At 38.1% G+C, this 16,947-nt stretch overlaps 2 protein-coding genes and 1 long non-coding RNA gene across 16 annotated transcripts in view; 2 read left to right on the forward strand and 1 right to left on the reverse strand.

The window, feature by feature from the left end:
- Positions 1-16,947, reverse strand: part of LOC105233125 (endothelin-converting enzyme 2) — a 789,700-nt gene that overhangs the window by 772,421 nt on the left and 332 nt on the right. For 6 of the 14 annotated variants that reach the window (XM_049449945.1, XM_049449944.1, XM_049449943.1 and 3 more), the window contains exons 1-2: positions 15,725-16,059; positions 15,431-15,612 (exon numbers count right to left, since the gene is read on the reverse strand). In XM_049449945.1, the coding sequence (XP_049305902.1) occupies positions 15,431-15,574 (144 nt within the window). In that variant the 5' untranslated portion in view covers positions 15,575-15,612; positions 15,725-16,059. Of the gene's footprint in view, positions 1-15,430; positions 15,690-15,724; positions 16,098-16,947 lie in introns of those variants that run through there. The other 8 variants (XM_049449940.1, XM_049449941.1, XM_049449939.1 and 5 more) reach the window with 8 other exon arrangements.
- On the forward strand, positions 9,978-10,907 carry LOC125776709 (uncharacterized). The gene has a single exon (XM_049450250.1). It carries the CDS (start codon positions 10,155-10,157, stop codon positions 10,905-10,907), a length of 753 nt encoding a protein of 250 aa, XP_049306207.1. The 5' UTR covers positions 9,978-10,154.
- Positions 15,168-16,752, forward strand: LOC125776800 (uncharacterized). Its single transcript, XR_007421972.1, has 2 exons — positions 15,168-15,247; positions 15,995-16,752. It is a non-coding gene; the product is annotated as an uncharacterized LOC125776800 (long non-coding RNA).

Genomic DNA, 16,947 nt, shown 5'->3' on the forward strand with positions numbered 1-16,947 from the left:
ACAGAACACAGAACTCAAAATGTCTGTATCTAAATATAAATTTAGACAGAAATGTCCTGTGTTTGGCATATATCCGTACAATCTCTCTGAGTCCCAGTTACCTGCTTACCAGGATGTTCTTTTGTGTTATCAGTTTGAAAGATTTCGTATAAGGCGACTCCGAGGCGACAACTATGAACCTAGGAGTAAAGAGGTTACATAGGTTTCACACACCAGAGTTGTACAAATGCTCACCACATACCATAAGAAATTTCTGACTCTTAAAAAATGTTTTTAAGAAAGAGACGACTTTGTCTCTTCTGCCGGAAAATTATTTGACATCGCTGCTTGTACATGCATTTATTTTTCTTCTTGCACTTGTCCAAAGGAAAGGAAAGTTCCTATCAATGAACAACCATTTCTCTTGGACCAGAGAACCAGAAGGAACCTGGAAAAAAAATTACAAAGAAAAATGAACGTAAAGAAAAGCTTTCAAAACGTCATTCAACATCAACACTTACCAGAAAAGTATCAGCTAGAACACGTTACCATTCAGATCAGCCAGACTCTCAAACAGACGTCAACAATGTAGGTGCGTCGCACATGGATTCTTCCAAAAACGATGCTGATGATGAATTTTCTCTTCCATCCTATAAAACCAAACAAAACACACTAGTATTACAACACACTGCTTTAGCTGCCCAAAGATTTGGAGTAAGTGATAGAGCAGCGGATGCCAAAAAAGCAGGTTTGATAACAGAGGATCAGGCTAGCTTTGTCACTGACAAATGCAAGATTAGTCGACCAAAAAAAGTGTTGTAGTTAAGCTCCAAAACACCGAAAGTATTGACTCTGTATATGGGCTGTATTTTAACGGCCGCAAAGACAATACACTTGCACAAGTCAGCGAAGGTGAAAAGTGCAACCGCGACACTGTCAAAGAGGAACATATTTCTCTTATAGCGGAATCTGGTTGTCATTACTTTGGCCATGTCACCTCTCCTTCCGGGTCAGCTGAGGATGAGACGCAAGCTATATGGCAACATTTAGAAGACAATTCAGTTGATGTGGAACATCTAGAAGTTGTCGGTGCTGATGGCACCAACACGAACACAGGTTGGAAAGGTGGAATCATTCGGAAACTAGAAGAAAGAATATGTAGGCAATTACAGTGGGTTGTTTGTCTTCTACATTTCAACGAACTTCCATTTCGTGCTCTTTTCGAACACATAGATGGTGTCTCAAAGAGTCCAAATACATTCTCTGGCGACATAGGTAAACTGCTCCCTGATTGTGTGAAGTTCCCTGTTGTCAAATTTGAAAGTTTTCCATCCTGCCAATTACCTTCTGAGGTTATTAATCCGACCCAACTTAGCACAGACAAAGCTTATCTCTATAAAATATCAGAAGCTGTTATTTCCGGTCAATGTTCCTCAGATTTAGCGTCGATGCATCCAGGTAACATGTGCAAATCTCGCTGGCTCACCTGTGCAAATAGAATTCTGAGATTACACATTTCTACTGACAAACCAACAAAGGAAATAAAGATTTTGGTCAAGTACATACTTACAGTTTACTCACCTTTGTGGTTCTCAATAAGATTCAACAGTTCAATCAAAGATGGCTCGCGCCATCTCTATGCTGCAATTCAAAGGTCGAGATACTTACCCGCTAAACTGCGCAAGGTTGTCGATTCATCCATTCAACAGAATGCTTTCTTTGCTCTTCCAGAAAACATTCTCCTTAGTATGATGACTGACGAACGGATAGAAGTCAGAAAGTTGGCCCTTGACCGTCTTCTGGCAGCCAGAGAAGCAGAGTCTGACACTGTAAATGGAAGGGTTCGATGTAATAAAGTGCCAAAGCTGAATTTCAAAGCTAATAATTATTACGATATGATTAAATAGAAGACTATTACCTTGACTGTTCCACCAGTTCTTTGTTCAGTTTCTAACGAAGAACTCATAAAAGGGCTGTCGGGAGACACTACAGAGGTGTGGAAATTGAAATTTATTGGCCCCCAATCTCGTGATCATTTCATACGCTCTACACTGAAATCTAGGCAACAAGTGCCAAAGTTTAGTACAAAATCTGATTTTATCAATAAATTTGACACAGATTCAGACTAAAACAAGCCTGACATATGGTTGGTTGGTTGGGTTGGGCTTGGGAGGAACCCGAAGAGCAGCCACCTTCACGCGGTGGGTTCTGGGTGACCAATACAGGTTAGCTGAGAGCTGCAACAATTTTCACCTTGCGCTGTGGCGCGCCGCCTTTTCGGTAGCAAATGACAAATAACTTTTGTTTTATACATTTTGCCATGAGATGCGTATATCAGGCGCTATGTAGACAATTTCACGATTTTTGGCGAATTTCCGAAATTTCAAGGCCGGAGTTGGGGTTGAAGACGCAATCCGATCACAAAACAAAAAGTTGCATTGAAATCAGGAAGTACTAAGGCAACTTTTCCGCACTATTAGAAATCCCGAATCGAAAAAAGTCCGGAATCGACTCACCCTAATATGCATATATATGATAAACATAGTGTATACATATATTCGTTATTCTTTTTGCCTACGCTACATACCCTGATTTAGGAGGTACATATATCCAAAACATAAAAAGAAAAATAATAAATCCAAAATTATTAGAAGCTGCGATAATAGCTTAATTATAAACAATAAGCCGTGCGGAATTTTAACAAAAAAAAAAAAATTAATAAATAATAAAATCTTATTAACGATAAATATATTAGTATATAGTACGTACTCTAAACCCGTATAGGCGAGTATTATTTAACAATACGGTAGAACTCCAATTATCCGAACTCCGACTATCCGAATCGCCGATTATCCGAATCACAAACAAATGAAGACAGCAATCAACAAAAATTTGGAAGATGCCGTGTTTAAATGGTTTTTGCAGCAACGTTCTATGAGAAATCCGATTTCAGGTCCAATCCTTTGTGAAAAAGCCAAAATCTTAGCAGAAAAGCTTGGTCATTCATCTTTTAAGGTTAGTAACGGCTGGCTAAGGAATTTTAAATTCAGGCATGGTGTACGCGAGTTAGATTTGGCTGGTGAGAAGCTTTCAGCAGACTCTACAGCTGCTGAAAATTTTATTGAAAAATTTAAAACTGCATCAGAATTCTATGATCCGGAGTTTGTTTATAATGCCGATGAAACTGGCCTTGTTTGGAAAGCATTACCAAAAACCACTTTGGCTTCTAAAAGGGAATCTAGTGCCCCTGGACATAAGGTCAGTAAAGAACATGTTACAGTGCTTAACAGTGCCAACTCCACTGGAAATCATAAACTGCCACTTCTTTTGATAGGAAAATCAAGAAATCCAAGAGCATTTAAAAACGTAAAAAAACTTCCACTCTTCTGCAAAAGTCAACCCAAGGCCTGGATTTGTTTACCGCTGCTTACATTGACGGAGATGTTTAAAAAACAATGATTTTTATTTCCAAACTTGTACAGAAGTACATTTTATTTATATTTAAAACATGTGAAAATTTCATGTTTCTTTCATTTAATTCAATAAAAAAATAGTGCAATATTAAAACGTAGCTTTTATTCTCTCCAATGGCAATTTAAAAAAAAAAAAATCCGATTATCCGAATATTTGATTATCCGAATGGGTCCCGGTCCCCATTAGTTCGGATAATTGGAGTTCATGCCATTCGGTAAACAAAGCTGCAGTCATCCAGGCCTTGGGTTGACTTTTGTAGAAGAGTGGAAATTTTTTTACGTTTTTAAATGCTCTTGGATTTCTTGATTTTCCTATCAAAAGAAGTGGCAGTTTATGATTTCCAGTGGAGTTGGTACTGTTAAGCACTGTAACATGTTCTTTATTGACCTTATGTCCAGGGGCACTAGATTCCCTTTTAGAAGCCAAAGTGGTTTTTGGTAATGCTTTCCAAACAAGGCCAGTTTCATCGGCATTATAAACAAACTCCGGATCATAGGATTCTGATGCAGTTTTAAATTTTTCAATAAAATTTTCAGCAGCTGCAGAGTCTGCTGAAAGCTTCTCACCAGCCAAATCTAACTCGCGTACACCATGCCTGAATTTAAAATTCCTTAGCCAGCCGTTACTAACCTTAAAAGATGAATGACCAAGCTTTTCTGCTAAGATTTTGGCTTTTTCACAAAGGATTGGACCTGAAATCGGATTTCTCATAGAACGTTGCTGCAAAAACCATTTAAACACGGCATCTTCCAAATTTTTGTTGATTGCTGTTTTCATTTGTTTGTGATTCGGATAATCGGCGATTCGGATAGTCGGAGTTTGGATAATTGGAGTTCGACTGTATTACAAAAACAAGCGGGATTAAATACCAACCAATTTAGCATAGCATATGGACATCAATACGCACATAGCGTACACATATACGAGTATGTACAAAGGTTATTGAATTCGTATACCGCCTGTACTAGTACTTATATACAAGGACATACGGATAAATCCGTAATATAAAATATATAAAAATAAATATAAAATCGCAACTACTTAAATACAATAGTGCGGTTAATAAACACGATTAACGCGTATTTTAGTAAATTTACGGGAATAACAAGTCTTATTTACTTAAAAGAGTTTTCGGTCTTCGGTATTTATCAGATATATGTATCTTATGAAATTTTAATTCTAAATTCTTATTTATCCTAAATGAGCACAGATTCAAAAGAATCTAAATCAGGTCAGTTTCTTACCATTCGAAAAATGGCTGACGACGATAAACAAAGCACACCTGCAGAAGCTACACGCTCTAAGCACGGTACAAAGCAAAAGAGATCAAAAGATCAAATAATATCGAAATTTATCACTGAAAGTAATAGCTTTATAAGATATTGCACTCGGTTTCAAGCTTCCCCTATTACTCACATTACGGAATCAGTTTTAAATATAAAATTAGAAAGTCTATAGTCTAGTCTATGGGCACGCCTTCTAGCAGCGTACGATACAGTACTAGATACTGACGACGCAGAACTCCCAGAAAACACAAAGGCTTCGGCGACAGCCAAGTGTGTTAACTGCCGCGATCAGTACGAGTTAACAAAGGGAATGATAACTGAACAAATAAGTTCAGTAAGGCCAAGTAGAGCCATCACTCCCACTTCCACAGTAGTTACAACACAAAAGAAGACCTAGATAAAGGCATGTATCTAAAAGTACCAGCTTGTGATACTGAAGTTTTCAATGGATGTTATGACCAGTGGCCGTCCTTCCGGGACATGTTCACTGCCGTTTATGTAAACCATCCTAAACTTTCACAAGCACAAAAGCTATACCATCTCAGGTATAAAACAAAAGGGGAAGCAGGCAGTATCGTCAAGCAATACGCTTTAAATGACGAACATTTTAAGCTGGCTTGGGAAGCACTTGTCGAAAGGTACGAAAATGAAAGGGTTATGATAGAAAACCCAATAAAAACTTTATTGCATTTGCCAAAAATCCAACAAGAAACTAGCCAGGAATTTCAAAACTTACACTCCACAGTGACCAATTGATTATCAGTGTTAAAACCACAAAATATCTCCACAGAATCGTGGGACCCTATTATAGTAACCATTTGCGCAGAAACACTCCCTGATGCTGCGTTACTACGATGGGAACAATCACTAGTGGAAAGAAAAATAATGCCCACCTGGCAACAGACGAAAACATTCCTCACTGCTCAATACGAGATAGCTGAGCGAATAGACAAAAAAATCTATAAAGCCAAAAAGTCATCAAAATGAGTCAAGTAAAAACTTGTTCAAACCCCAAGCCAGTAATACGAGTAACATACAATATAATAGACACATTAATAAAAGTCACACACACGTGTCAAATCAAAGTAGTCAATGGCAATCATTGTGTGAACTGTGTAAGGGAGGTCATAAATTAAGATCTTGCGAGAGATTCAAAAAATTATCCGTTTCAGATAGAAACAATCTGGTCCGTCAACACAAACTTTGCATAAACTGTCTGTCGAATTCTCATATGACAAAAGACTGTGAAAGCAAATTCAATTGTGTATACTGTCAACGAAGACATCACTCATTGCTTCATGTTACCAATTTTCAAAATGTGAAGAAAAATCCATTTCAAAAAACCACGGGGTTAGTCGCTACAACTACATCAAGTAATCCCGAAACGTCAAATCCCGAAAAAAGGGAAGAACAACCATGTTGCTCTAAAGCAGCAAAAATTCAAGCGCTTCATTCAGAAAATGAAAGCAAAATTCTTTTACCCACTGCGGTCATCACAATTGAACATAAAGGTGATTTATTCAAACCAAGAACGTTAATAGATCAAGGCTCTCAAAGATCCTTTATATCATCAAAGGTTCAAAATCGGCTAAAATTGCCAATAAAGCATTCCATTTTTCAAATTTCGGCAATGGGCGAAAGAATTATTTAAAATTCTAATAAAATATGGCCAATCACCATAGTTTCTCCAAATGCGGATATACGAATAGATGCACAAGCCATCGTTCTACCGCAACTTACAAATTTGCTTCCAAGCTATGAAGTAAATCAAATACACTGAGAAAAATGCTCACATCTCGAATTAGCAGATCCCAACTGTCATACCCCATCACAAATCGACATATTATTAGGCAGTGACTTAATACCACAAATAATTCTTCAAGGTATAGAGAAAATCTCCAATAAATTGTTAGCCCAAAATACAATCTTTGGGTGGATTATAAGTGGCCAAGTCACGCAAAAAATAAATTCTTTCTCAACACAAGTGGAAGATATCACAAACGAATACTTAAATAATGAACTTAAAAAATTCTGGGAAGTGGAAGAAGTACCCCAGATTACCAAACTTTCAGAAGAAGACCAGGCATGCGAAGCCTATTACCAGTCCACAACAACAAGAAACGAACATGGTCGTTATGTTGTGCGACTGCCATTCAAATCCACCTTTCCAGAAATTGTAGCTCTAGGCCACTCTAGAATCTCAGCAGTCCAGCAATTCCTAATCATGGAAAAAAGCCTGACGAAGAAAAATGAGCTAAAATCAGCATATGATAATGTGATGGAGGAATATCTTGACCTCAATCATAAGGAAGATGCTGTACCATATGAAAAAATATCCAAAGGTAGATATTTATCTTTTTACCTTCCACATCATGGGGTAATAAGACCAGATAAAATCACAACGAAAGTACGAGTGGTGTTCAATGCCTCAAAGTGTACGAGCTCAGGCAAATCACTCAATGATGTATTATACACAGGGCAAACATTACAACCTGATCTCATGTTTCTAATACCAAATTGGCGCATGTTTAAATACGTTTTTAACGGGGATGTTGAGAAAATGTATAGCCAAATTCTGGTGCATGAAGATGACCAAGGTTTCCAACACAAAGTCTTCCGCAATTCAATTAATAGTCCAATTAGCGACTACAAAGTTAAAACAGTTACCTGCGGCATCAACTGCGCACCCTATTTAGCCATTAGGACATTACATGAAGCTGCAAAAACTTGTGAAACAAATTTACCTTTAGCAACTTCTGTGTTGCAAACTCAAACATATGTGGATGACATTTTATCAGGTAGCCACAGTATACCAATAACGTGCGAATCATTATCTCAAGTGATCAAAGCACTAAATTCAGCACGGTTTCCCCTAAAGAAAATAACATCAAATCATCCCGAAATAATCAAAGATATAAAAAAGGAAGACTGATTAGATACTGACTTCCTTAAATTCGAAAAGGCCAGTACAACAAAAACCCTAGGGATTCAGTGGAATGCGATAACAGATCAATTCTCATATACAATTGAGTCAATATCTGCAATGTCCGCCATAACCAAACGCCAAATACTTTCCTCGGTGGCAAAACTTTTCGACCCCGCAGGATGGCTTTCGCCAATCATGATTCAAGCTAAAATTCTCATTCAAGAATTATGGCAAGATTGGCACTGAATGGGATGAACAGGTAAAACCTGTACGTTTAGCAAAATGGGTTCAATTTGCTAACAACCTACATACTATATCAGAAATTCGGATCCCTCGATGGATAAATTTCACACCTAACATTAACGCAGAATTACACGGTTTCTGTGATGCCTCTGAAAAGGCTTATTGCGCAACAGTCTACACACGCACTCAGTATGATAGCAAAATAACTTTACATCTTTTGGTAGCCAAAGCCAAAGTTGCACCATTGAAGACACCAAGCCTGCCACGGCTTGAACAAAATGGTGCTCTTCTGTTAGCAAAATTAATTTCGATAGTTCAAACCCATCTAAAATTAAACAATCACAAAATGTATCTCTGATCAGACTCAGGAATAGTTCTAGCATGGTTGGAAAAACCACCCTTTACTTGGAAGACACAGTATGTATCAAATTGCATATCACAAAACTTAGACTTAGTTGGCTCAGCAAAATGGCAACATGTTGCAAGTGCAGATAACCCAGCGGATCTGGAGACAAGAGGTTGCAAACCACTTCACCTCACCAGCACTACACTCTGGTGGAACGGTCCCACATGGCTAACAGAATCACAAGAATTCTGGCCAAAGTCTCCTGCTCGGAATATCATACCTCCGGAAAGTCGGAAAATAGAAAATTTTCATATCACTCCATAAGAGGATGATATTCTCCAAAGGTTTTCCTCATTTCCTAGAGCACTAACGGTAGTCGCTTATATGCACAAATTCATCCATAAACTTAAACAAAAGGTGTAGAGGATATCAAACTAACATATTCCGACTTGCAACATGCCAAGGTCAGTCTAATCTTGTATACACAAACTCGCTATTTCAGCAAAGAGAAATCAAAGTTGCTTGAAAAGCGACCTCTCGAAAAGGGAAGCTCACTTCTCGTGTTAAACCCATTCCTGGACGCTAAGGGATTACTACGGGCAAATGGAAGGCTAGCCAACTCCAGCCTTAGTTGCAATGAACGACATCCCATCATTATACCTGAGAAATCCCGTTTTACCTACTTATTTCTAATATATCTCCACCAGCTTACACTGCATGGTGGGCATCGCTTGATGCAACAAATGGTCCGACAAGAGTTCTATATACCGCGACTAAAGCCACAAATTAAAAGAACCATTTTCATGTGTAAACAGTGTTCTATGTACAATCACAAGATGCGTACGCAGATCATGTCAACCCTACCACCTGAACGCTGCAACCATCACTGGGGTTGATTTTGCTGGACTTTTCCAGATAAAGGCCTCGATACTAAGGTCTTCCTCATTTAGAAAAGGGTATGTGGCTGTCTTTGTATGTCTTACAACAAAGGCAGTACACCTCGAGCTATGTTCGGATCTGACTACTGTGGCTTTTCTTGCAGCATTTGCCCGTTTTGTCGGACGGCGCGGATTTCCTTTAAAAATTATGAGCGACAATGGGAAAACCTTTGTCGAGCTCAAAGAGCCACGGGAAAGGAGTTTTTACAATTCATGAAAGAAGTATCCCCTGAAATTGTCAAAAAATATGCACCCCAAGGGATCGATTGGCAATTCATACCCCCATGTTCTCCTCACATGGGCGGACTCTAGAAATCCGCAGTAAAGAGCTTTAGTCCCATTTAAAGAAAACAGCTGGTAACCACAAATTCAATTATGAGGAGTTTACTAAATTACTCACTCGTTCCGAAGCCGTACTAAACTCTAGACCTATCTCACCACTCTCGCAAGATCCCTCCGACTTCACAGCTTTAACCCCAGGGCATTTTCTCAAAGGAGCACCCATTCTGGCCATTCCTGAGCCAGGCGTGGAGTCGCTATCCTTATTAAACAGATGGGAGCGAATTAAAATCCTCCATCATGATTTCAGCCGCCGATGGAAGGAAGACTACATAAAGGACCTTCACAAGAGATACCGGTGGAAAACTCAAGAAAAGGCACCAAAGTTTGGAGACTACGTCCTTATACAAGATGATTGTCTCCCTCCTACGGAATGGCGACTCGGCCGCATAAAACAACTTCATTACGGTTCCGACGGTCATGTTCGAGTAGTTGATCTCCGCACTCAAACCGGAACGCTAACCAGACCGCTTGTCAAATTATGCTTTCTACCAACCGACGAAGATAAAGAAACTTAAAACCAAAACCGCAATGTTAATTAATCAATAAATCGGATAAACATATAAACCGCTTACCAAATCGAAACCTCGAATAACATAAACGACACAAAAGACTTAATAAAAATGTCTGATAAAAAAATTACATCCTATTCATGCCACATATCGTGGCACAAAAGTCCATATTATTGTAAATTTCAAAATATATTACTAATATCACCATTTCTCTCACAGAGTAATATGGACGTGGATATGGCATCATCGTCAACGCCAACCATGCGTTCGGCGGTTTCCGCCCCTCGCTCTGAAGCTGCTCCAATAGCAGCACCCCGGACCAACACTGTACCGGCAGCGCCTCGAACTACGACAGGCTCCACCGCGACAACGGCTCCGCGTCAAAGCACGCCAGCATTACCAGCGGATCTGCAACGAATTCGTTGTCCACTATGCCGCCGCCCGCATCGGCTATCGCACTGCGGTATATTCAAAGGCATGCCGCCGATGCAACGCCAGCAGGTGACACAGGCGCACGGGTATTGCCTGAATTGTCTGGTAACTTCCCACGCAGCTCAGGAGTTCCCATCACATAATCGTTGCCAAATCTGTGTGCGGGCTCATCATACGCTGCTGCACCGCACTACCAGACGCGACTCCGGGCGCCCACCGGCTCCTCGCACCAGTGGTAACGTCAGGCGTTCTCAAAGGACTCCTGTGACGGCATACCGCCGGCGCGGATCCTCTCCAGCAGAATCCCGTCTCTGGCGCCAAAACCGGTCAACATCAACACGACGCCATCAGCTTAGGCCGCAATCCCGCCGGTCAACAGGTCTCAGCAGCATTGTAGCTACGCTACAGCAGCTACAGCGGTTTCTAGGCTAAATACTCGCCTAGGGGGGCCGGGATGGCTAAATGAGTAGCGACGTCGCATCACCTCTGCATCAATTCATCACACCGAATCAACCATTCACCTCATCACGCGAGAGAACACCACACATTAACACACATACACGCACATGCACCCAAACGAGATGACATTCTGCAGTCCAATTAGAACAAACGGAAAAGAGAAAGGATCTAGCGCACCTTTTGTCGATACGACGTCGATCAGGCAACTGCTCCGCTTTCGAAGCATACCGGTTCTTTCCGCTAATTACCCGCCTGTATATATATATTTAACGTTTCTAAAACCGGCTATTTTCCATTTACTATACGAGTATAATTACCTTTGATCATTTTATATATAATTTATATATTTAAAGTTTTAAACTACTGTTTAAAACTAATTTTGTAACAATTTTGAAGTGAATTTCGCAACAAATAAACGGCTTTATAATGATTTTCGGAATTGGTGCATTTTGGCTTTTTTAAAGGAAAGTGTGAGTGGCCTAAAAGGTGAGTTTAGTGTACAGAGAGCAAAAAAGTTATGTCCACAACAAATAGCTCAAAAGTAGTTATACTAGCTACAGCTCAAAATAAGAGCAAAGACAGCAAGTGGAGAATATATATTGCTACGCGCACTTATAGATCAATGATCATAAATAACTACAATATCCGAAGAAGCAGCACAGATAGTTTTACCAGTTCTAACCATCGCACAACCGGATATCTCATTTAATTACAAGTTTAAAATATGGAAAAATTATACTTTTGCTGATCCGTTATTCAACAAATCAGACAGAATTTATATGGTAATTGGAGGAGATATATTCAGCAGTATAATTGAAAGCGGAATTAAAAAAGATCACGGTGTTCTTGGCCAAGCGACGAAATTCGGCTGGATATTATCTGGCATAATTAAAGAAAAAGTTACTGGCAAAATAACGACAGCGGTAACTAATTTGGAACGATTTTGGGAAATCGAAGACATTTCAACTGATGACGATATACAAGAAGATGACACCACCTTAAAGCAGTACGAAGAAACTACCAAAAGAGATGCAGATGGCAGATTTATTGTGGAAATTTCATTCTAAAAAGATAAGGAATTAGGAGAATCGCGTAAGAAAGCAGTAGCGCGTCAAATATCATTGGAAAACAAATTCAAGAGCAACAGTAAACTCAAAGAAGAATACAGCAAATTCATCAAAGAATATAGAGACCTTGGTTATATGAGAAAAGTTGATGATAAACAAAAAGGTAAATATTATTTACCTCATCAAGATGTTATTCGAGAAAATAATATAACTGTTTAAATGAGTTAAGCATCCCCCCACTTTAACCGGAAAAACTAGCACACACTAATACTTGACGACACCACACTCGCACACAAGACAACTCACCACACTTGTACATCCACCCACTCAGCATAAAGGATGGTCTCCTGAGCAGATTCAAAACATTCGTGCCAGCAATTCGTCACATACAGTTCGCACATCTATACTACGCCGCGTTGACAACTTTAAACACAATTCGATCTCCACAAGCCGCACGATAATTCGTTCTAAACTTTCGTCATACACACATTCGCTGACACATTGCGCCCCGTCGTCATCACCCGGTCCGCTTCGCTACCGCATCCACACAAAAATCGGATCGCCGTCTGATCGCCGTTGATCTGGTCATCAATTTTATATTCATATGATTTTATACATATATACGAGTGTACTTATAATTTCTTTTGACTATTCCTGATGAACCACGAATAAATGTTGTACTCGTAAACTTGATTATCATGTGCATTTTTATGTTAATCAAAGGTACTTAGTGCGACAGTGGTTTGTATTCCCCGATAACAAGTAACTAATAACAACAAAACTTCGAGTGGTATTTGATGCATTAGCAAAAAAATCCAATGGTAGAAGTCTTTATGATATCATGTGTACTGGACTCAAATTACAAAGAAACATATTCGATATCATACTTAAATGGAGGCTTTGCGAAGTTGTCATCACCGCTGATGTTGAAAAAATGTTCACGCAAATTAAAATAGCTAAAAAGGATCAGGAATATCACAGGATTGTATGGCGTGAACAAATAGATGAATATAAACTAACAATAGTAACATACGGGACCGCATCAGCACCATATCTAGCAGTGCGTACATTAATTGAAATCGCTAATAAGTGTCCAATGAAAAGTTACAAAAAATAATTAAAGAAGACTTCTACATGGATGATCTTATGACCGGTGCAAATTCAGTAGAAGAATGTGAATATATCCAATGAAACATCAGCAAACATCTTCAGGAATTTGGATTTCATCTCAGGAAGTGGTTATCAAATCAAAACAGCATTACCAATAACATATCTAATACTGGAAAGAATGAAGTCATACAAATAAAGGAAAATTAAGCTGTAAAAACACTTGGACTGCATTGGGATCCACAGGAAGATCAATTTCAATACAAAATTAATTTGAAAAATTCAAAAATTATTACAAAAAGGAGTGTTCATGTACATAAATCAGGGTATCAATGTTAAACTTTTAACAGCAAAAACGAAAGTAAACTCCCTAAAAAATCGAAAAACAATTCCGAACACACACTTGTTAGCTAAATTGATCAGTAAAGTGATAAAAACAATTAGCATATGTCAAGCAATCTATGTATGGAGTGATTCAACTATAACTCTAAGCTGGATTGAAAATTCAAAAACTAAAGACAAATTTATAAGAAATCGAATTGAAGACATCAAAATGCTTACTTCTAAAGTGAAGTAGAAACATGTAAGCTCTAAAGACAACCCAGCAGACGTTGCATCAAGAAGTATTTATGTGGATTATTAAAGATTATTCAATAAATATAAGAATAAAGAGAATAACCTGTTTTTTTTATTTTTTGATAAATCTATAAAATGGAAAATGTGGGACGTCACGAAAGGGAGGGACTAGTTCAAAATGTGACAACTTGTGACAAGGAGGGGGGAGGGGTTAAAAAGTCCTTAAAGTCGTGTGACGTAATTTATGGATGGCCCCTAATCGGCATGCAAATATTTAAAATTCAGAGCGACATCAATCCGACGTTGGACCCGATCGTGACAACTATAAAGGAAATAGCGGAGGACCATATAACTACTCTTCAAATAAGTAGAATAGACGACAACGAAGAGCAGAGAAAGCTACGAGAAGACATTGACAAAATCAGCAACAACGAATTAAAATTAAGAGAGTTAAATTTAAGAAACCATAGCGGACATGTATCTTTAGTGTTAGTAGTAATTGTAATATTATGCCTTTTAATACTATATTTCCGTTATAAATATAAAGCGAATCATGCTGATAGGATCATTGTCAATATTCCCAACTGATAGAATATTAATAACATAAAAAATACAGCCTACTAATTTAAGTAATCATTTCTTTTCCTCGGAAATATGTTCAAATAGCATTGAACATGCATACTTACGAGGTGTGTTCGAAAAGTATCGCGAATCGTAACTGACAGTTTTCTTCGATTGCAGGGGTGTGGTGCATCATTAGTTCTTGCCACAGGAAAGAACGGTCAATAAGGAATATTACCTGCAAGTTATGCACAATTTGCGCGAAGCAATCCGCCAGAAACGCCCGGATTTGTGGAAGAACAAAAATTGGCTTTTGCGCCACGATAACGCCCCTGCTCACACATCGTTGCTTGTGCGCGACTTTTTGGCCAAAAACCACACACTTATGATGCCGCAGCCACCGTATTCTCCAGATCTGGCCCCTGTCACTTTTTCTTGTTCCCTAAACTGAAGAGGCCTATGAAAGGACGACGTTACGCTTCTCTTGACGAGATAAAGACGGCATCGAAGGACGAGCTGAAGAAGATAAAAAAAATGATTTTTTGAAGTGCTTCGAAGATTGGAAAAATCGTTGGCACAAGTGTATAATATCTCATGTGGATTACTTTGAAGGGGACAAAATGGATATTCATGAATAAATAAATAATTTTTGAAAAAACACAAAATTCGCGATACTTTTTGAACACACCTCGTATACATATATACAATAATTAAATGCATGGTACACAAGTCATAAATTTACAGAAGAGATAAGATTAAACACACACACATGTATTAAATTGTACACTTGAAAACAACCCCATGTCAAGCAGCAATAAACAATGTGCTGCAATACATAAAAACATACACACATACACATATATTTAGTTTTTTAAGATAGTTTTAAAATATGTATATAAGCAAGGAAAATACAAAATAAAATCAGAATGAATAAGTTCTCCCTGAATAAAAGTCTATCATTGCCCCCCACCAGCGGTAAGGATTGGTAGAAACTATATTGAGGTAATAACATGACGAATAAAGGGATTTGTGTTAAATATTTGCGAAAGTATGAGAAGTTCGGATTCAACAAGAGTACTACCAATTTTTGTTTCCATCAAATTCCATAAACTTTTGTTTTGCATCTTCATGATTAGTCTAGAAATTTTAGTTACTTGGGTAATTATCCATATTGTTTCTACATACCTTATACTTGGTGGTATTACTAATGTTAGTACCTTCGAGAGCATCAGTGTCTTCACTTTTCGGCGTATGACTGCCAACAACCGACATTTGGTTTTGCAGCAAAGCACTCTTGGTTGAGTTATTAATATTTTCTGTAGATGACATACAAGCACCAATAGTGTTCAAAATCGATTAACTTCCAACTGTGTCACAAAAAGATTAAACCAAATGTTGTCATGAACACGATTTACTTTATACTTTGGTAAATCACATTAGAATCCTTTAATAAAACAAATAAATTATAATTTTTATTACCGCCAAATGATGTCTTCACGTAATATGTTAATATTTACTCTACTTATTTATTTACTTGTGTAAAGTGATACATAGCTGTCTAGATACAGTACCTGTGACAATATCAATACGTTCCTTGTCAATACATAGGCTGCTATATATATTTCCGGACTAGGCAACACTTAGTGTTGCCAGGTGCAATCTGACATTTCCATTAGAAAGTTTGACATTTTTTAGCATAACATCACTCAGAACGTTTTGTCATTTAATCTTGAATTGTTTTATTTACAGGGAATTAAAAAATTCATCTCGGCCAAAAAATGGAATTAACTCGCGAACATTTTCGTGCGATCATTTTTCACAACTTTCGACGTGGATTATCACGACAAGATGCATCGATGAACTAAAATCTTTGTATGGCTATGAAGCACCATCCTAAAGCACTGTGAAAAACTGTTACAACGAATTCAATCGTGGCCGACGCTCGCTCAAAGACGAATTCCGTGAAGGTCGTCCAAAAACAGCCGTTGTGCCAGAAAACATCGATGACGTACGTGAACTGATAATGCAAGACCGTCATGTAACATACCTTCAGATAGAGGCATGCCTATGCATTTCTCCCACCAGCATACATTCGATATTGCATGAACACCTGGCCGTAAAAAATGTTTGTTCTCGTTGGATCCCGCACAATTTGACAATCGCTCAAAAAAAGGCTCGTGTGGATTGGTGTAAAGAAATGCTGAAAAAATACGATCGCGGTGCTTCAAAAGACGTTTATAAGATTGTGACAGGTGACGAATCATGGATCTATGCGTATGAGCCCGAAACAACACAGCAATCGACCGTGTGGGTCTTGCAAGACGAGCCAAATCCAACGAAGAAAAAAAAAAACAATTTTCGTTGATAAAAATTCCTATTTTCATTATTAGGCCAGAAATATAAATAACAACTTATGTTATAATTTAGTAGTGTGGTTGATAATTAGTTAAAAGAAAGAGCTGTATTTATTTTATATACTATTAAATTGACAATATTGAAATAGAAAAGCTCATGGCTTTTATGACACAGCTCATTTTAAAACTAAGAACGGTAAAACAAATTATTATATTTTTCCTGTTTAAATGATCTTTATCTCTGTACAAAATTGTTTTAGGGTACGTTGAGGTTAACAATTTTATCTAGTTATTTTTTAATTAACATCCGATTTCTCACGCAACTTGTGGCTGCAGCTTTGTTTAGCA

The sequence above is a fragment of the Bactrocera dorsalis genome, chromosome 2 (genome assembly GCF_023373825.1).
Source record: "Bactrocera dorsalis isolate Fly_Bdor chromosome 2, ASM2337382v1, whole genome shotgun sequence".
Classification (NCBI taxonomy): Eukaryota; Metazoa; Arthropoda; class Insecta; order Diptera; family Tephritidae; genus Bactrocera; species Bactrocera dorsalis.

Excerpts from the sequence above, each read along its gene's own strand:
- LOC125776709 (XM_049450250.1), top strand. The coding sequence starts at position 10,155 with ATGTCTGATAAAAAAATTACATCCTATTCATGCCACATATCGTGGCAC.